Source organism: Hetaerina americana, unplaced genomic scaffold (assembly GCF_022747635.1).
Source record: "Hetaerina americana unplaced genomic scaffold, ioHetAmer1.1.p SCAF_5, whole genome shotgun sequence".
Lineage (NCBI taxonomy): Eukaryota > Metazoa > Arthropoda > Insecta > Odonata > Calopterygidae > Hetaerina > Hetaerina americana.
In genome coordinates this window covers 64,832,333-64,854,968 of record NW_027287095.1, presented here as the reverse complement: position 1 = coordinate 64,854,968, position 22,636 = coordinate 64,832,333, and the positions used below count along the sequence as shown (strand labels likewise).

The window sequence follows — 22,636 nt, the reverse complement described above, 5'->3', positions numbered from 1 at the left end:
TTTGTCAGTTATTATTTTTTCGTCAATCGTTAAGATAGGTGTTGGATGGATACAAACGTAACACCGCTACATTTCTAAGCCTCACCCAAGAACATAACCTTGCCTTTCGCGACAGAAAACCAATATTCAATTACGCACATATTCTACCCCCTTCATCCGTTCAGCATGCCTATCCTTTTCCTCCCACTCCTCGCTTAGTTACTGCCCTCCCCTCCATATCATAGTGTTCAACGTCCCACTGCCAATAAAAATGCTCTGCATCCATCTTTCCTGTCCAATCCCCTTTCCTGGCGACCAATGCGTGCCACATTCTCGTTTGTTTTCCCTTCAGCCTACTTCACCGTTTACATTCTTCACCCACATTTCAAAAGCTTCCCATTTATCCATATCGACTTGCATCGATGGCCATATTTCCGCGCCGTTAACACGCTTCGTTATTGAAGTTTTGAGGAACCATTCCTTAACTTTCTTCCTCAGCGTCCCTGTTATCAACTCCCTCCTCATTTGAAAACTCCTTTGCAAGACGCAATTCTTCTTCTCATGCATCTACTGCTTCTTATGCCCCTCTTGCCCATTTCGCTCCAAAAAACTTCCAAGATGTCAAGCCCCAATGTGTCAAACAACATTAAAATATTTTATGATATACACTTGAGCGAAAATTTTTATTTTCTGGCATTCTTGGGGCCTGTTGATCAGTTGTCTAAGGAACGGGCGTGAAGTTCGTTTAATTCTTAAAGGTGAATGAGCGCCGTATCAGTATTGTTTGCTTCACCTGTTGAATACGTTTTATTCCTTTTATGAGGAAATGCTTTTTTTTTGTTGAGAGTCTCATATTTATTCAAGATGTACTGCGAAGATAGCAATTTATTGTGACCATTCTATCCTTTGTAGATCGATGGGTTAACCGTTGCCTCAGTATAGGTGACGTAATTAGAGTTCGGCCCGTCTACCATATTCTTCCTAACTCCGACTCGTCCTTGGAGACCCTTTTTTGGGGATTCATTCAGTAAATTTGATTGAATTAATCTCCAAAATATATTTATTGAATAAATCATTGGACGCAATTATTTTTACATTACGTGGTTAGTAATTTTATATTGCCGACATTGGCAGGTTATTTGTAATGCCATGGTTGTATGACCTATAGCACGCAATCGGAAAGATCTTCAGTAAAACTTTTACTACAACACGGCAAAAATTATGGCTTATGGGTGAAAAGGCATTCCCATTCTGCGGTTTATATTTAATGGCATTTCTGGATAATCATAGCTCTATTAAGGCAGTTTCAGAACTTCTGGAGTCTGGAATGACAAAATTATAAGTCGCTCCAGGGGGTCGAGAAAAATTTTCGAAATTTTGCGCAGTTATTATCGCGGGGAGGGTAAAATTTATTTGAATGCGCTAATGATTTATACGCGGCGCGATGTGCTAAACGAGTCATTCCCTCGCCGTCTACTCGTCTACTTTTATCACCCGGACCCTCCAATAAAAAAAATGTGTGGTGTCACTTTCCTCACTCTGTATCAAAAGTTGTTCCGAAGTTGCGAGACGCGTTCTCGGGAGTGCGTGAGAAGATTTCGATGGGGCGTAAAATTGTGTTATTAAGCGTAAAACCCAGTCAGAAACTCGAAGAAAATTCTTTCGCGTAGGCGAAGGAGGAAGTGGAAGTATCGTGGATGAAGAAGAGTCGGGAGGGGTTGGTGGTGTAAGTGTTGTGGCTCAGATGATACAAGGCTCATCGCGCTCGAGTTGGCATTAACGTCTCCAATATGGGGGGTGCCGCCTTAGCTTTCAAATAAAAGAAATGAAAGGAAACGAGGGGAAAACGGCTGTTACCGATGGAAGTTTACGTGTCGCCCACTCGGAAGCCGGAGGGAAAAACTTTTATATCAGAGGATTTAGCTTTTTATTATTGAATGTAGTTGGGTGGCAACGGATTGTGGACTGCGTAGGTGTCTTCTTATTTCACACCTACTCTTAGAGTTCGACGTATCTGCTCAAGCTAGAAACACGCACTCGGCTTCTTAAAGATGATGTGCGTGGTGTACCAGTAAAGATATGGCGAATGGCTAGTTTAATCAGAAAATATATTCAAGAACATTAATTTTGCATCTACATAGTATGTGAAATTTCAATGGAAGGACGTGAGGGAGGGTGCTCTAGAACAATAGCCATGGCAGATTGAGACGAGAAGTATCTTGAGGTTAATCTGTTTTTCTATTTTATTTTTTCCTTTCGTTTTAATTTTGGTCTAGATTCGCACTAGGGAAAAATCATGCTTTAAATCTGTTGCTTCATCCGTGACCAGTACTTTTTTACTGTCATACCACCTGCCGGCAAAGTGCTGTGTTTGAATTATTTTCTTGACGTTGCAAGTAAAATCACGCGATTGATACCTTTGTATTGTACAAAGGTATCAATTACTTATCTGTGGATTGTTGTCGTTGTGTCTACTAAGGCTTTCATTCCACAAGTTCTGTATAATTGTGTCGTGTTTATTCTCTCTGATTTTAGTTTTCAAACACCCAGTTGCCTTCTCATTACATTTTTATAGCACTCGAATATGTATTTAATGAGATAGATCTAATGTGTTCGCATTTGATGGGAGAAATAATGAGTTCCCTTCACATTTTTTTCGTTCTATTTTACGAATTGGAAAAATATGTACACCCGCGGCAGCGTCCACCTCCGCCTCGAAGAATCGGAAGATTTTGGTCCACCCATATAAATGTCGAACATAGGCGCCTTTGTCTACCAAATATAGTCACAGCAATTGAATTTTCACTCCGGGTGAAGTGTAAAAACGTGTCGTTTAGCTACTTTATGGTGTAAAGATGAAATGAAGTCAATAATTTTACAATTACAAACAAATTAAATTTACAAACACTGTGTAGTATCATCAGGTGGCATCACCTGAGGGTGCCAAAACCTGATGAAATCACGGTCGTTTACGACAAATATTAATTGTGGAATTACTGTGCATCATTTTATCTTTAAGATGGAAATATTACACCAAGTAACGGCTAACACAGTTCTTTGCGCTATATTGTACGTTTCAAGTTTCCGCGGCAAAATTGTTCTTGCATGATGTGCTCGTGATTTCATGGAGAAAAGTAGTATAGTGAAAAAGATGATTCTTTATATTAGCGGCTGGTCTTGTTTAAGATGGTATTATAGAGTATATCTGTAATTTTATGGAACTCTATGTCTCAATTGGACAACGTAAATTTCGTGTGAAACAGAAAATTAGTAATAATTGTTTAGAAATAATCGCCATTTTGTAGATTCGCCTTGAGGGTTGATTTGTTGTTTTGCGTTGCATGGAGCAGTCGTGGAGTCCATAATGCGGGGAGAAAATGCCGGGATAACGTCACGAAGGTCTCGGTCAGCCACAACGATTAACAGCAGCCTCAGCAGTAGCGGTCACCTGTCCACTGCCACGGTAAGTACCATTTTACTGTCTTGACCAAGAGTTATATTTTCTAATACTCAGCATATATTTACACACCCTACTACGCCTGTTTTTTTCCTACAATTTCAAACTTAGTTCTCTATACCCCGAAACGAGGATTTGCTTTTAAAATGTTGATTTGTGCTTGAAGAATTCGTTGATGGTTTGGAATTCTGGTAATTAAAACTACCACGACGAAAATGTGTACTTTACTAGTGTACTTAAGTTTTCAGGTATTGAAACAGTAGATTAGCCAGATGCAATCGTCTGCAAACACCTTATATTTCAAGCTGGGATATTTCTACGAAATATCTCATAAATTTGATTTGTCATGTGCCTACAGCTTCTCACGATAATTGTTAACTACTCTCATTGCTTATGCTTTATATCCTCTTTCGTGAATTTTAGTAAATATATATGTATATATACGTGTATAAAACCATAAAATATAAACACAGTACTCAACCTGACGGCGTGTGAAATTCACCCATCAGTGTAGGGGGGCCAGTTCCTTTCCCTGTGCCGGTTATGTTTTCCCAGGAAGATCTGGTACCCGAAAAATCACATAGCTTGGGTGGAGCTGGGATGGATGGATTCTGGGAATTATTGCCGTTGCTTCAAATATAAAACATAGTTTATTTAATGGAGCCATTCGATCACAAAGACGCGACACCACCCTGGTAAAATTTAGGGTTGTGATGTCATTTTCAGGTTACTACATCAGTGGGTTATGGGGCTGTGATATAGCTCTGTTGATTAAACTGTGATATAAGATGCCTGCTTGGTAGTGAATTTTGTATTAACCTCTTCGTGTTTTACCAGTCACGTATGCTTATATTGCCCAACTTAATAATTAGATTCCGTATTCTGAAGCTTACAAATACACATCTGTCACCCCATCTGAATGCTTATACTCATTCCATCTGCAGTTCTTATTGAGTGCTTTAGAAATTCATTCGAAGTTAGTTTAATATGTTGGTGTAATTTTAGTGAAAGATGTATCATTCCAAAAGTGAAAACTTACTCTAATTAACATTATTGTTTGGCTGTATGTAAACTGCGTAAAAACTACTACAGTAATCAACTTTAAGGTTACTTTTGATAGGAATGTACTCGTCCAGCGCGAATTTCATCATATTTGCTCCATATTGTTTAGTTAAATGCATATTTTATTAATATTTTACTGACGTTAGGTAAATTCGTGCCTGGTGAAATAAATCAAATGAGGTTCTAAGGTTATGGTTGGGAAATTATACAGCCCTTTATAAAAACGTTAATGTAACAGGCAAGTGTAGCAACGATGATTCGTACACAAAATTAGAAGTTGTTGTTATCGTTAATTTTAGTACAAATAAGAAACATCGCATGAGACATAAATAAGAATCCACCAAGTATGCAATTACGTAGACGCACATGGATCCAAAATTCAGGGTAATATCTTGTTCGTAGACATTTTTATGGCTTTTAATGAAAGTCCATGGATAATAACAGTTCCTACTTCGCAATAAAACTCTCGCATTACCATGGCTGTACGGTGATTTTAGTGGGGACAAGAGATTTAAAAATAGATGACTGGAATGTAGATTTAAATTAGCTATTGCCGCAACAAAATAAATTTAGCAATGGAAACAAGGCGGCAGAAGGCATCCCGCGTTACGTTAAAAATTAATTAGGTTTTATTTTCAATATTACTATGTACATTTTCATCAAGTTCATTCATTGCTCTTCAGAGATTTAATTTCGTAATTACTCAAGAAACGTCTGAAAAAAATAGACATATCATGTTTTCTGTTACTCGATCCTTTTCGTTTGCCTCTTCATAAGAAAATGTGCTCCGATTAATTTAGTGATGGGTCGAATCGCCAACGTTGAACTTGTTCATTTTAAGCACTTCCCCAACTGTTAGTCTTAGCCCGGATTTTTTCCATGACGCCACCAGGGCACGATATCATAGGGATTATGAAAATATCAGCACCTGTACACCGAGGACCAGTTTGGAACTGCATGGAAGTGTACGTAAAGAGAGGCCGCAACCCCTTCCCGGACGAAAGTTTCTGCTCATAAATCACAACCTGCTGTAACGACGCGCTTTTTGCGAGACTAAAATCGTGCATTTACGATCTCTTCGGTATTACAGCATCCCTTCCGCTGAGCCGGTGATATATTGAGAAACTCTGGTCTCGAATGTAGGACTTGCTTCGGAAATCTAAAGCCGTGATGCGTAACGCGCCTGGCGACATTTGAAATGTAATTTCGCCTGTTGCCGATCGCATGGGTGTGCCTGCTCTGTGTGCCTCCTCTGTGTGCCTCCGCCCTGGTGTATGCCGAATGCTCCACAAGATCCCAGTCGTGAGGGGGGTAACAAACTGAACCATGGTCGTAAATATAAATATACCCATCGGGAAAGGATTGGCATTCGAGCCACGATAAGAAGCGCGACGACGTGATGTGTTGTATCTGTATCCAGCATCGGCGAGAGGGACGTGTCTGGAGTTAATTAAGTAAAAAAGAACTCCAGAGGCAAGATTATTATTATTCGAGGAGATTTTTGTTACGACGCATTCTTGGTCTTTCGCACCTGGGATCAAAATCCAGTGTTTCCATCCTAATGATTTCACCTGCATATGTTACGAACCCGGGGCAATGTGAAGCTGCCGCCCCAGGATGGAGTCGTTCGTTTACATAGTACGCGCCATAAGAGCTGTAGAGAGAGGAAGGCACTTAAAGAGGGGGGCGTAGTATTTGAAATCCATCTACATTCAAACTCTCTTATTATGAGATGCAAGGGACCGAAGATTATTGATCGTAATTGCCGTTTACTTTTATCCACCTTTTATTTTACCATACTTTTATTAATTAATACTTTCACCCACTGCTTTTCTCGCTGTATCACATAATCATACTCGCTCACTAATATGTCTATTTAGGAGCGCGATAAACAATGCGTATTAACATGCATTATGAATTCTGTTCCTGGCTTCCTACTCTGAGGGCCATGCCGAATCTCGGGATTAGGATTTTTCCTAAGAGTAAGTTAATACCGACGCCGGGTTTCTATCCACCCTCATTCCATCTTCTAAACATCCTGCTCCTACCAAATTACCCACACATATCCGTAATGGCGGAAATGACCTTAGCTATCGAGATCGCCTCCCCTGATAACTACAACTAGTGCCGTTCCGCGATAACTTCGAGTATAGACCAAATATATTCACAAGTGTATGTATCTTTAAAATGACAAGAAATAACAAGTGCCGTTAATGCGGAAGGAAAAGTGGGAAAAGTAGGACCACCCAGGGAGGGAGAAAGGTCGTACATCCTGGCGCAATACACTTCTAGATCTTAGTATTTGGTCGGAATTAATAATTACACATTTTTTACCCGTCCTTTTCACAGCGATCGTTTTAACCGGAGATATGCTGCCCATAAATTGCAAAATTTCCAACCATCTCCTCTGTGTTTGACCCCGAGATAGAGCTCATCTATCATAAAAAGTGTCTTTGGCGATGTGATAAATAATACTGCCTTGCTCCTGACTCAATCGGGTTCATTCTTTTGTTTAATAATCGCAACATCTCCCACTCCTGTTAGAGATCGAAGTAGCCGGGATCTCATACTACCCGTGCTAGTAAGAAATGAGTTAGCCTGTATGTGTTTTTTAAGGTTTGTTTCTCATGTTTCTACGTCGGGATAAAGAGTACTATTTTAATATTGGGACGACTTTCTTACTTTAGTCTTAACTCTTGACTTTGGCTCTATCCAGAAATACAGACTGAATAGTCAATTGCAACGATGGAGTCCTTGAATGTAAACTGGATTGTGAATTTAAAGTGTAAAACGTTAACCCTCAACAATTTATCTCTTCACGCTCTCCTCAAGTTCACTGCTTTTGGAGTTTTTTTTATGCTTAATTAATTAATCAAGCCGTGGTACCTCAAACCATTCTCTTTTTGTCACGACATTTATGCCTGGGAATTAAATTTTATGAATTTCCTTGCCCACCTGAGGTCCCGAAACTATCGTGTGGCGTGTTTTTGTCGTTGATTGTATTGGGCGACGCGGCGGTGAGGAAACCTGTCTTTTGTGATATTACTGCCAGCATTTAGCTCAAAATTTGCTCTCTAACAGAAAAAATGAAAATCCATTTTTTTTGTCTCGTACGTTTTTTTGCTAATTAATTAAATATTTTCTCGTTTAGTTAAAGAGGTATAATATCAGCTTTCTGTCACTTTGATAAATACGACGTGTGTGGGGTGCATCACACATGCGGCCTGAAGAGGTCCCCAGTGCGTGACATTTGGCCTTCCAATGAATCAAGGTTTCTCTGCCCAATGTAGGGTTAGTCGGAGGTAGAGGAGAGGGCGCAGGGTAGGGGTGAAAGGGCGTTTCCCCTCCTCATGCCGCTCAAGCGTCCAAACAAATTTTCCTCGGAAACCGCAGGCTTCGTAAAATTCCTCGGCGGCTTTTCCCTGTTAGTTGAGTAAACCTACTCGATAATTAATGTATTCGCATGCCCCCGTGAAAAAAAAACTTGACCGCTCCGCCCCCGACTCAGCCGCTGCGTGTACGCATTGGTGATATTGTATGTTGCAGATATGGACGGAGACGGCGTACATCACCTTCATTAGGCACGGCGATGGCATCCACACATGAATCGATCGCATCCAGCACCCTAGCACGATTCACGAGAAATGCCCGCCGCTACTTCCACCTGCACCCGCGGCCCTGGGATATAATACAGGGGTGTTTGGCGGGGGATGTTGTTTACTGTTCGTCGAACAAAACAGGGGCGATATTTGTTTGCCTCTGCTGTGGGCACAGTTATCCGTTTTTAATTTTACGTCACGGAGAGTCGGTTGCAGTAGAAAATCCCTAGGGTCCGCCCTTCCCTCACAGCTCGTTCCAGGAAACGGGGGACCGGGAGGGTTCCCAAATTATCGACCCAGCAGTGGACCGCTGTGCACACATTCCGCGGGATGCACTGCAAGTACCGCACGTTAGCCTTAGCGCTCTCCCGGCAGAATTCCGTGGAGACTGTTCGCTGGGCGGATGTATACGATCTGATCAATTTTGAATTTCAAAATTCTAGTCTCTGCTTACTTTCGTACTTGTATGTATAAAGCCAACGTGACGCAATTCAAGCAAATTTTATTTTTGGAAAATTTAATCAGACCGTTGAGGAAAAACCTTCGAGTGTCCCTGGTGGAACCAAATAATGATCCGACGGATTCATGCACGTAGGCCATGCATAGAAGAGTATTCGGATAAAAATATTCCCCAATAATGTGAATAAATTACTGTTGCATTCCCCTCCCTAATTGCAAAGTTTTTAGATACGTCTCTGGTTGTACGTTAATTGAGATAGCTCGCGAAGTAGAGCCGGCCCCCACTCCGGAAAATTGTGTCACTTGAATTATTCGGTGTTATCAACTAGGAGTGTGGAAGAAAATCGAGGAATTCGAGATGCGGACGAATTGCAGTATCTTGAGAGATGTTATAGATGAACGAACATCTAGATCAAGTTATGATAAACGACAGGTATAAAATCCTTCATGTCATTATCATTCGAGATAAAATTGCATCCAAAAAATGATCAAGTACGATACTAAACGCAATGACTCAAAATCTTACTTCAGCGGCACGAACTAATCGAGCCCTACGGCACTGTTCAGGGCAGCGGCTGATAAAATCAAAATCATGGTATTTATCGTCAATGTTCTTGGAGCATACAGCTCCACGAATAAAGAAAATGGTGTGGAAATGGATGAATTTATCCAAATAACACTACACTTCGCTTCCACTTCTTATGTGTTTTTTTATAATAACCCATTCTTTCCGAATGACCTCATTCATGTTCTGTTCATCTGTTTTTAAGTCTCCCTTTCAATCCCTCGTCCCTCTCCACGGGGGGAAATTCCTGCTATCTGCAACGTTGGGTCGCATTCCCTGCCTTTTGCAGTCTCTTCGGGGAGTAGAGTGTTTTGTGGTGTATGTTCATGTGGTAGTGATGTTTCACATTCTTGCTTGTTGTGTCCTGGCTTGCGAGTTGTAGGATGGCTTTCGTGCTGCATCCTGGGGTGCAGTTTTTTGTTGGTTTGCGGTATATGTGTTTGCATGAGTGTTGGATGAAGGGATTTTTGCATGAGAGTGTGCGCTACTGTGGGTGTAATTTTCCACGTTGTTGTTTTGCATGTGGTATTGTTCCTTTTTACGGTTGGTGACCTAACACACCCCCGCCTCACGTCCTTGCGGCGGCTTGCGGGGTATTATGTACGAGGGTCATCCGGAAAGTAGTACCCGTTCGTGCCGCATGAAGTGCTGACGACGCGAGTAGCCGCTGGACGAGGTCAGATAGCTTCAGTGGCTTGTCTGCCTTCTCTGAGCCAAGTTGCGTGACGCTAGCATTGCCTGTGTTGTTTCTGTGATTGTTTACAATGTTTAAAAAAATTGAGAACGCCGCCAGTTGTGAAGTGAGGGCAGTGATTAAATTCCTCAATGCAAGAAACGTTCGCCCATGTGATATTCATCGCCAATTAAAGGAGGTGTATGGAGACAATGTAATGGACGAGTCGTCTGTTCGGCGGTGGTGTCGCAACTTCAACATGGGGAGGGGGAACACACACGACGATGAGCGTTCGGGGAGACCGTCTGTCATTACAGACCAACTGGTGAGCTCAGTTGACGAATTCGTGAGGAACGATCGGCGCGTCACAATTGATGACATCTGTGAGCATTTTCCCAATGTTTCTCGAACAATTGTTCATGAAATTGTTAAACACCATCTGCATTATGCAAAAATTTGTGCAAGATGGGTCCCTCGCGTATCTCAATGAGCTGGCGGCGAAGGACTATGCAGCAGGAATACAGAAACTTGTCACACGTTATGACAAATGCCTTAATTTGCTTGGAGATTATGTTGAGAAGTAGTTTAAAGTATCCTCTTTCAAATAAAATTTTTTATGTTTGTTAATATTTACTTTTGTGTCTTTATTTCACGAACGGGTACTACTTTCCGGAAGACCCTCGTAGATGTAGATGACACTTAACAATTCTTTGAAGGAGCACTATCATTGGTCACGAGGACATAGTTTGGCACAAATTGGCGAGGCTAAAGGGGTCTTAAGCTCTAGGGTGAATTGGTGAATTATGTGTTCGGGCTCGCGTTGAGACGTACGCGAACAATGGAATTCCCGCGGAAAGGGGATTTTTCTCCGACGCCATTCTAAATTATTCCTCGCCGCATCTTCTCCTTCCTTGAAATTCGCGGCAATTGCCAAAGCCCCAAGCGTAGCACCTCTTGGGAGTCAATCGAAACTCCCGGAGTAACACATCACCTAGTGTGGAGACAGGTGAGGTTATCCCCCGTGGCGATCCCCAAAACGTCTCCTGGATTGCTACCCTGCATTGTTGTCGCCAAACTTGTTTTGCATCGGCTTCCTCTGCAGAAGTAATGGCTAACATTTTTTGCTTATTTCCTAAATATATAGATTGCGTGAATAGGAACCCATTAATTGCCGGAAGAAAGCAATTAAGAATGCTTGATAAAATGCTCTGCTCATTTATTTTTATATCGTGTCCATTTACTCAATTCATGAAATATTCATCTGAAGTTTAAGGAGCGACTTGCACATACATTTTCATAAATGAAGAGAAGGAAATTACGAGGGACTTGGTGCATGCGCAGAATAAATGTTGCATTATTCGCGTGGATTGCTAATTACGGAAACAATGAGATTGCCGTGGTTTTGTAAGTTATAAAATAAGATTTTGATATCTCTGAAAGTTAAACAGATGAGGGGTCATGGCTTCATTGAGTTGATGCTCGCGAAATTATGAACGGATCTTTTTATTGGATTTGACCGGTATTTTTTGTTGATTCCCAATTAGAGAAATTCTGCAATATCGCTGTTCCTCACTCAGCAATATCACAGAAAAACTATAAAGCGATTGTAAACTAAGCACGCCGGCGTGGGCCCTATGTATGCAGAGTAGCAGCTGAAGTACGTGTAGAACTTAAAATATAATAGCAGTTCGTTCTTAAGGTGGAAAAGGACCTAGAAGAGAATATTATATTTAAATTTAAATTTTCCTTGAAAGATAATTGATGAAACATTTCCGTTGTACCAATTAATTTCCAATCTAGGACGTAAGACTTTATTTCTAGAACATTTCTAGTAATTATCTTCTATTCGCGGACGAATTATAGACCATTAATTATTTTGATAAAATGACTCCGCTATGTGATCCCTAATACCAGCGCTCAGTTATTTTTTCTTGTGAAATAACCTTTACTACCATTTGAGTGGATTTTTGTTTAGGATAAAAGAGACTGCAGTCTAAATGTGGAATTATTTGAGCATGATATATTTGCCTCAGTCAAAATAATTCCATGGCGCTTGCTTCTTTCGGTTTCTTTTCGAAGCTGTCGTTTGAATTTTCTGACATTGTGTAATCTGTTTAAATTTAGTCAGTGTATCATCAACATTTCTCCATTTTTCGAGAATCGGAATGCTCAACTGATTATCATCCGTGCGTCTAGTCCCAATTTGGATTCAGGTCTCCCTGGAAATAAATGCTTCGACCTCATTTCCCCGCAAACACGCCTCGAGAAGTAGGAACAAAGTCGCTTATTTGTGTGCGCATTGCAGTGCTGTACGAGCACCCATGTCATGCAGTCGTGCCTCGAGTGATTCCCAAAATGGAAACGGTTCGAAACTAATTATCAGCGTTGATCACTTTAAGTTGGCCGCGCGAAACACTCGCAGCCTCCGGCGTCGGTTAAAGGTCCGCGGAAAGTTTAGCCTTGTAATTCTTTTCCCGTCTTAAAGCTTCCTGATTGTAGCCCGTAGGGCTCAAAGTTGTAAAATCGCAGGATCAGGATAAAACTTAAGAGAACCGTTTCTGCGATTGATGGAAAGAAACTTCGTTTATATAAACTGTACAAGTTTAATCTTATTGAATTATGTTGAAAAGCAACAAAGCTGTACACTGTCCACAGCCGAAATCGGTCTACTTCCAAAATATTATACCTGAACACGAAGTTTTTGTTCTTTTGATTTCCATATGCCGACTTATCGAAATTCTTGTCGAATGTTTGAGGCCATGATTGCCTCTACTGACGTGAGGAGGTATTATTTTCTAGAACCTGTTGTCTTTACGCGGTATTGCCGAGTCATAGCATGCGGGAATAAATTGCCTGGCCACGTTTGATTGGTAACCATTGGTACGACTTTATACACACTTATCATATCCTCGTGGACGTGCGTGTAGTTGCCAGCGCACTGCGCGAATTGGAGCGTGAAATTATATGAAAACAGGACGGCTAAAGAATATTGAAGTGGATATGTTGCGCTAGCCCGTTCTCCTCGAGGGTCATGTGAATGTGGTGAACTGGCGGTCGGTGCTTTGCCATTCCATGAGGAAGATGTCAACGACAAGTCTCCCCAAAATTTAACATTTTTCGAGTCCCTTCCGTCCTCGCATATTTCCGTCACGCAGCAATTGAGGTGCACAGGACAGTGGGTTTCGGCGGCCGACTGGTTGAGCGCTTCCAAGTGAAGGAAAAAGGTTAATTCCGAGAGATAATTGGAGGTGACATCCTGCCAGCCTGTCAAAGGTGCTATTTTAAATTCTCCTTTGACCAAGCTGTATTAAATATTGGCACGAGCTCGAGGGCCCTAGGCACGCCATCCCGAGTATACACTCTCGAGTATAAGATGCCTATGTGTTAGAAAGTTAGAAATGTATTCGGTTTTTGTAGTTACAGTACATGAGATTTGCGCTTAAAACCGAAATTGAAGGTGGAAAACATAATCAAATGTTTGTGTGGTGAAATAAGTACACATAAGGTGAAAGGTAATATTATAGTAACATTTACGAGATAGTCAATTCAGTCAACTCGAAGGACCCCATCCTGTGGCAATCGTTGTTTCATTTTTGTTTTCGTCATTCCCTGGAAACATCACGTTTACCGTGTTTATAATCGTCTTTTCTTCATTACTATTTTTCCCACGTCTCATTCCCTTAAACAAACTTAAACACGACGCACAGATTTTTGATGACCGTTTCCTTCCGAAACCGAATCGGAACGTTTAAGGTAAGTGTCATATCTTTTTGGTAGTTGATATTCTTAATAGAAATGTTCCTTTGCATAGAATGTTTTGTTTACTGCTTCAATCTTGCTTGTACCATCGTCAGTAATCCAGTGGTCTCAATAAGAAAAACCTTCCTTTCTTTCAAATGCGCCCCGCCTTAAATTTACTTGAAACCTGCCTGCTTTTTTTTGACTGCATACTTTTTTTTTTGTTAGTTTACATTTTAACTTTGACGTCATGTATTACCATTCCCTTCTCATACCAGTTACTATCATCATTTTTTTTTGTCTTTACAAGAATATTTCTTTGGTGCAGCATGCGCTTATCTTTTCATCATTTAATCTTACATCGCCTTTTATGCTTTCCTTTTTCTCCTCGACTCCTTTCTGGGTTAAAGCATGGACTGTTACGGGCACAAATATTCATCCATGTCTTATTCCTTTCTTTAATTTTCCTTCTATTTTACCCCATTTGCTCACTTGTCACTTCCGTGCTACCTGAATGGAGTGCCAGTCTTTTTCGTACCGTTTAAAAGTAATAAATCGACGTTGATGTTTAGATTGCGCAATAGTCACATTGTTTTTGCGAATTTTTAACTTTTTTACTCTTCTTTTTGAATTCTCTTCTTTTAGAATTTGTTTCATGCTTCCGGTGTCACCTTTTTATAATTTTGGAGCAAATGTACGAGGGTCATCCGGAAAGTAGTACCCGTTCGTGCCGCATGAAGTGCTGACGACGCGAGTAGCCGCTGGACGAGGTCAGATAGCTTCAGTGGCTTGTCTGCCTTCTCTGAGCCAAGTTGCGTGACGCTAGCATTGCCTGTGTTGTTTCTGTGATTGTTTACAATGTTTAAAAAAATTGAGAACGCCGCCAGTTGTGAAGTGAGGGCAGTGATTAAATTCCTCAATGCAAGAAACGTTCGCCCATGTGATATTCATCGCCAATTAAAGGAGGTGTATGGAGACAATGTAATGGACGAGTCGTCTGTTCGGCGGTGGTGTCGCAACTTCAACATGGGGAGGGGGAACACACACGACGATGAGCGTTCGGGGAGACCGTCTGTCATTACAGACCAACTGGTGAGCTCAGTTGACGAATTCGTGAGGAACGATCGGCGCGTCACAATTGATGACATCTGCGAGCATTTTCCCAATGTTTCTCGAACAATTGTTCATGAAATTGTTAAACACCATCTGCATTATGCAAAAATTTGTGCAAGATGGGTCCCTCGCGTATCTCAATGAGCTGGCGGCGAAGGACTATGCAGCAGGAATACAGAAACTTGTCACACGTTATGACAAATGCCTTAATTTGCTTGGAGATTATGTTGAGAAGTAGTTTAAAGTATCCTCTTTCAAATAAAATTTTTTATGTTTGTTAATATTTACTTTTGTGTCTTTATTTCACGAACGGGTACTACTTTCCGGATGACCCTCGTATATAAGTAAATTGTCATTAGGTTTAGGTAGATATTGTGTCTTGTTATGTTGAGGCAAACATGTTATAATCAGTTTGATATAAACGTTTGTTTCCCAATACTTTCTGGTCATTCATTTCATATGAAATTAAGACATGGGAATGATAGACTATTGCCTAATATTATTTTTACTACTAAAAGAAACATAAGCTATTAAGTTTTTTACGGCATCTACTTTCCTGGGAGAGGATTTTCTCGCTAAGGGTTTTAATGAATTAAGTGTGGATAATCTTCGTTTAAAACAATTTAAAATTCAAGTCCGCAATCTTTAATGATTTATTCCCTTCAATTTTATTGAATTCGTGCAGATTTCTCTAATTACGTCATATGGCGAAAAATGCTTTTCAGTTCTTCTTTCAAATAAATGTAGTAGATTTAGGACTCTAATTACTGGATGAATAAATAATAGAAACTCCCCCTTCCACTTGAACGGGTGTTGCGTAAATTTCGAATTGCAAAACAGTGCCATTCAACTGATGACATTGATCGTCATCTTTATAACTTTCGCAGTGATTACCGTGAACCTTGTCGGAGGAGGTTTTCCTGCGCCTATTTATCTCTTCAGTTGTTTGGCTTTATTCCGGAAATCGGCCCTGGGCTAATTTTCCTTACCCAGACCGCCAATTTTATTCTGCTTTGTCCTCCGCGTAATTTTTTTTATGGGGAGCAACTTTCAAATGGCTCAGCGCGCTTGCCGGCTTTATTGAAGTAGGTTATACGTTTCCAGACGAATAAATGTCGATTTAATCAAAAGTTCATTGTTTCAAATGATTTATCTTATACACATTGCGTTGATATCGTTTTAATATTCTTGCAAGTGAATTTCATAATGGAATTAGGTTATTAAATGCAAAGATATAATTTATTTTTACCAAAGAGAAATGTAAGAAAGACTATAAACCCTTTGTTATGTTGTTTATAAATATTATTTAGAATGAGTTATTTCACTCTAGATTTAATATATCTCTTAGCATAGTATATATGTATTGTAAATGCTTTCACAAAATTACATTAGATTTTGTTTTATTTATTCAAATGCGAACCATAAAGGCGTTTGGTTGAAAATATTTTACCAAGTCTTCCTTCCAACTGCATTTTGGGTTGGAGGGACTATCGTTGAAACATTAATATTTACAAAATTACGTATTCTTGCGCATTTAAATAAATCTATGTCAAAATGCAGGTGTCCTTCGTCAGTGTAAGTAGGAAGAGTAATATGAAAAACTCTGTCCAAAGTTTTCAGCATATATATAAGTATCTTTTTATATATTGAGTAATGAGTATATAATTTCTTTAACCACGAACTATGGGCAATCTGAGTGTTCGAATTTGGGAAAGCATTTTAAGTTGAAAAGGCAACTGAAAGGAAATTACTCTGGGTAATTATTATTTTGTTCCGCAAACAGTCAATTTGTCTGTACCAGCGATACGAGTAAATAACAAGTTTTCCGCTAGGGTATTCCAAATGTTACCATTTCGTAATTACTTGAAGTATTGTTTTCGAGCACGGTGCCAGTCGTTTTCTTAATTAAGTGGTTTTGTGCATACGAATTTCTTGAGCGAACGGTAAATTAATTAAAGAGGACATTTCCGTCTGCAGCGAAATATTCGCTATTTATTTTTGCGCTACGTGCTAGGCGGGCAAATGGTATCTCTTGACATAGTTCTACAAAATTGAATCGTGCGTAAACTTCAGCATGTTATTGTTTCATTTTCCGAAAATATCACCAATTATGATGAAAAAACGGTGGATGGAGTGCAAACTATTTAATTTCCCAGGCGAGTCCTATTTTTTTTGTTTCCCCTCGACTCCCCGTAATTTCGCGGACGCTCGGACTAAATAATGATATTATTTTTTATTTTCCCGTTCGGGCGTTGAGAGCTTTTCATTTCAATTTCCGGAAATCTCATTTGCATGTCAGGGAAGGTTTTATTTTGCCAACCTTGCATTTTTTTGCCCTATTTAGTTTTGTTGGTTTGGGGCGACCGATCGAAGGGCCTTTTGCTTCTCTCATTTTTGGCTCCATCAGAGAATAGCGTGTTGTGTCCCGTGGATGAAATATTCATTTCATTAAAGTAAAGTTTTCAACTCTCGCTTAAAGGATCCACTTTAGTTGTCTGCTTCCGAAGATGCTTCTTCAGCGGTTCTTGGCCGTGATCGAGGCTCAAGGGCCAGGTTCGAGGAGGATCAATGGTGGTTTTGAGTTGTCTTAGCGGCGATTGCTGGTGATATTCTCGTGAAAACCGGTCACCATGGAAGGTCGTCTTTTTACCTCTTCTATTCGTGCCCGCTATCGATTATGGCCACCTGGATATACAGGTAGTAGCAGCCGTTTTAATCGCCAACCGAATGATCTCAAGTAATTCCACCTCTTCTTTCGAACCAGGAAAAACACAATACCAGATAAACCTTGGCGATTATTTAACGGAATTTCATATTAAAGGGTTGTGAGATAAATTATTTTAGTGTGTGAAATAAGCGAGTGTTTATGTGAGTGTGTGTGTGCGTGTTGTTATTGTTTCGTAATGAAAATAATGTAGGTGTTAGTTCTCAAGCAAAGTGATCAATGATTACACTTACAATTCAGTGGTTGAAATATTATATTACTCACGTTTATTTGAATTATAAGTTACTCTTTATCATACGCGGAACTTTCCTTTCTGGACCTAACTACTCTTCTAAGGTGGAAAGATTTTTTTCGAGTCCAAATGATTTGCTCATTTACTATCCGAGGAATTACTTCAGGGTCAATAAAATAATTACCAACAAACCCTTCATAATATTTTGAGATGTTTGTTTTTAATTATTTAGCCTAAGCCAAGTAGAATAAAATAAGAAAATCATACCTTCTAGTAAATAAGAATTATTTCAAAACCGAAAACTTTTCTTATAGACACATTACCTGATTGGAATAGTTTGATAAAACTTTGACTGTAAACTCTCAACGTTTTGTATTTGATGGTTGAATAACGAAATAAATTGTTTAATAGATATAACCTAGTGAATGAGAATAGCGGATAAATGATTCACGTAACGCACAGATACAGATTTTGCTTACCAAGTGGAGTCGATACGTTTTTCAGCTCGATATAAATCTACTGATTCACGAGTCAACGCATGTGTGTGTTTTTATCGATGCTGCCGTTGCCAAAAACTTGATTGAAATATCGAACATTCGGATATGCATATGCTTTTGCATGTTACTTTAAGTAAGCTAGACACCCCTAAAGACATTTTTTTAGTGCCTTCAGTTTCAGTTTTATTAAAGTTTCCGAATTATTTAAGTTCATTTGGTATCCATATCTCCATTTTACTCATTTTCCCTGATTTTCAATCATCGACGGACGTTTATCTGATACTGATTCTTTAACACATGTTACATACATACTTAACAATTGATGTACCTTGCGGTAATTTTACCTCCCCCCTTTGTACATCTTATTCTTATCTCGTAGTATCCATGTATGTAATATTTGATGTATTCTATGATTTTATAAAACATGATAACTTGTTATTCTACCATAAGCTAAGAAATATTTTCAAGTGTTATTGCTGGAAATGTTGAACGGTAAATTGCCTGATCGTCCTGTTGAAAACGTTAGTTTATCTGCACACTTTGGGTTTTCAGCGGTGAGAGAATGACGTTTATTTTGCTATGTTTTTTCATGAGTGTAGCGATAAGAAAATGTATTTACTTTGAATCATCTGGAAAATATATGTGGAAAAAGCATATGAAGATAGGCAATAAGGTAAGGTATTCAGAAAAGGTATCTTTTCTCGACTTCAAATACTGTAGTTTTTGCCGAGCAAGGTGAAGACGAAGTAGCCATTCCACGTATATTAAATTTTAAGATGCACCACGAGGGCGTTTGGATGTGGAGATCGCATATGTATGTTCAGCGTGTAATTCCTAACATCTGTCGGCAGCCTGACAGACTAAACCCGGCACGCAGAAGTTTTCAATCTGGTCCCGGTGAAAGTAGGGCACTACTTTAATGGATTAATAATGTAGCGCAGGCTTTGCAACTTTGGGAATGTAATTACATTGGTTCAACAGCACCTTGTAGCTTCTCTCTATGGTCCGAGACAAAAAAACGTGATGGACCCCTAATCAGTAATATAACATTACGCGCCTGTATTAATCGTGATGATTATAAGCAATCTCTCTACCGCTGGGAAGAAAAAAATGAAGCAAGTAACCGAACACGGCGTTGACAAGAAACGGCATAGCCACTGTATTAAGTCTTGCTAGAGTGACTCGATTCTGGAAACACACGTCCAGATGATGCTTTCGGTAGGGAAACACGGTACATTTCCTTTCAAGTCATAAAATCATCAGCCCAATAGACCTTTTCTTCGACGGAACGGTTTACTGCCGAACCATTGGTCACCTTGTTGATCCTTGGGTGGGGAAAAAGTTTACTTTCTATGAAAAGCGGGCCGATGACAGAGCTTCGCATCAACTTCGCGGCGGCTGACTACAACGCACACGCCTCGAGAAAGAAAGCCCGCCGCGCTCCGTCTTTGACAGGCATCCCCGAATTGCTTTCACACCATCTCTTTCTCTCTCTCTCTCTCTCTCTCTCACACACACACATATACACACCCTTACTCCCCTGTGCCCCGAACTCCAGAGATTCGTCCGGCTGGGATCCATTTTTCATCGGCCGACGCCTAACTCCCCCGCCCGCCCGTCCGACCCCTCCCCGAATATCTCCGGGAAAACGATCGCCGCGCGCCCCCCCCAAACACTCCTCTCTCTCTCTACCCCTCCTCCGCGTCTCATCGCCTTCCGACCCATAACTCATTGTTATTCGCGCACCCACTCTCCCGTCCACTACCATCGCGCGCCCCGGGGATGACTCTTCCCGCCACCCCGAGCCTCGTCCACCTCAGCACGCGGCGTGGGCACGGATGTGGAATTAACGGGCGTGAGTAATGCCCTGACTTGCATTGACATATATCTTTCCCTCCTCTCCTTCCCTCCCACCGAGTTACATTGCTGTCGTTGTCACTCGGAAACGCTGGTTCTTGACCCCTTTCGTCATACTGCGCCCACCTTTCCCGCTTTACCTCACGACCCCCACTTATGAGTGCTAAAAATTCGCTTAATTTCCTTGCGATTTTCATTCATTTCTGAAACTTCTCCCAAAAAAACCCATTTATTGCAGTATTTCAGATCGTCCGTACAGGTATCCTTGTATTTCTCAGCTTGGAATGTGCCTAAGGATTTGTTGTAAGGGTTGACTCTTTTGTTGGTCCTTGATAAATAACGTTTAAAAATGTTTTAATCACAAAATTATAAATACTCTCTTAAAGAAAATCGACGCTACACGGAAAAAATCACGACGCTACACTAATTAGACAGTAGCCGAGGTTGAAACTGGCTCTAAATCATTATAATTGCCATTAGATTGGGATTTATATATTTTTGGAACAATCACGTCAAGAACACCGTTTCGTTAATCAGGTCAGACAAGGAATTGGAACAACAAACTTCATGTTCGTTTCAAACAAATAATGGTTACTTATGTTGTTACCGAAGCTGAATTCTATTAAATCAACGACTTTGGTATGATGTTTATGTGTTTTGTTGAGTTATGACTGTCATGTAAAACTTTGAAGTAACAAGATAAGCATAGCAAAAAGCTGTACAGGTGGATAAAAAGCAGATGTTTCAATCATAACAAATTTACGTAAGTATGCATCAAATTGGTTTACTTTAAACTAAGGTGTAATCCGAAAACGCGAAATGGTGAAACGCAATTCATAATCGTACTGCATATAAGTTTTCACCTATTGTCCTTAATATGGGAGGTGTGGAGGAGTGCCCTGCAATATCAAGTCATTGTATCTGAATGGTAGACAGTCCATGCTCATCAACGTTTTATTTTAGTTGTCTTTACATGGAATTAGTGAACTTTACTATTAGGTTCAGTTTTGAATATTTTTCGTGTATTAGAAGATATTCGAATCAGAATTTGAAAAATATGAAATTGACTGAACCGTATAGCTGAGAAAATGTGTTAAGAAGAGGTCAGTTTTCAGAAACGCTATTTTATAGCCATGAAAAAGAATGTGCTTAGGAAAATATGGAATAATGGTTTGGGAAAGATAACATAGTTTCTTTTTAAATTTCGTTTAAACATGACCGAGTCCATCCTTTTTTTATATTTGTTACAATAAGAAATATTTTCATCGCGAGTTATTCCACGAGAATATAAGGCAAAGATCTTTCACTAATTATTATTATAAGGTAATCTACCGGTTAAGGTAGGTTTTTGGATGGACACAGCTACCAAATAAATATTTTGTGACCCCTAACAAAAACAAAATCCAGCATCCTACTCTACATTAGGTCCCTCTTCATCTCTGAGTACTTTCTTCCTCCCTTCATCCCGTCCAACATCCCTATCCTGTTCCTTCCCTTTCCTTGTTTGCCTAACATTCTCCCCTCTATTACAGTCTTCAACATCCCACTGCTGATCAATACCCCCTTCATCCACTTCTGCCTCCATAGGATTTCTCTCAACAAACCTCTCCCTTCGTCCACCATACCAAGCATTTCCTCGTTTGTGTTTTTCTCTGTCCATTTCACCTTCTCCATTCTTCTCCACACCCACATTTCAAAAGCCTCCAATCTACGTCTATCCTCCTGCTTCAATGACCACGTTTCCGCGCCGTACATAGCTACGCTCCAAATTAAAGTTTTTACGAGTCTTTTCTTAACATCCTTACTCAACGTCCCCGTCATCAACTCCCTCCTCCTTGTGAAAGCCTCTTTGCCTAACGCAATTCTTCTCCTTACGTCCCTACTACTTTGACCGCGTTGGTCCAAAACACTACCGAGATACGTAAACTGTTCTACCTGCTCTAGTTTTTGCCCTCCTATTTTAATGTTTTCCTCAGCCTTTTTCTTTCTGGAAAATCTCATGACTTATTTATATCGATTTGAATTCTTTTAAATGTTGAATATTTGTAATATATTGATTTGGATTATTTATATTGACTGATATTATTGAATCGTATGTTTTATTTATATTGATTCTCATCCCGTATCTATCGTACTGAATTTTCAATTTAGTCAGCAATGCTTGCAACCCCTTGGCTGACTGACAAACTAAACCTTGGTCTTCAGCAAACCTAACTGATTTTACGAATTCCCTGCCGACTTTCATCCTTACCTCCAGTTCTTCTCATGCCTCTTTAATCATTTCCTCCACATATACGTTGAGCAGCAACGGTGATAATGGGCATTCCTGCCTTACACCTCTTCCTGGAACTGCCCATCCGGACTCCCTGTTCCCCACTCGCACCTGAGCAGTCTGAGATATGTATAGGTTGCGGAATAGTCTCCTGTCTGTCCAATCTACTCCTATGTTGTTCAATATACTCATTAGTTTTCCCCAATTCACTCCACCAAACGCTTTTCCGAAATCTACAAAACAGGCAAATACTTCCGGTTTGTTTTTTATATTCCTCTTGATTAATAATCTCATTACTGCAATGGCATCGCGCCTACCTCTCCCCTTCCTAAACCCAAACTGATCATCCCCTAAGTAGTCAATTTTCCCTACTCTCTATCCTTTTTTTGATGATACTGAGAACAACTT

General features: G+C 40.1%; 1 protein-coding gene across 1 annotated transcript in view; it reads left to right on the top strand.

The window, feature by feature from the left end:
• Window positions 1–22,636, top strand: part of Kdm3 (Lysine demethylase 3) — a 515,476-nt gene that overhangs the window by 185,371 nt on the left and 307,469 nt on the right. Inside the window, exon 6 of the mRNA XM_071592514.1 lies at window positions 3,330–3,442. Within this exon, the coding sequence (XP_071448615.1) occupies window positions 3,330–3,442 (113 nt within the window). The remainder of the gene's footprint in view (window positions 1–3,329; window positions 3,443–22,636) is intronic.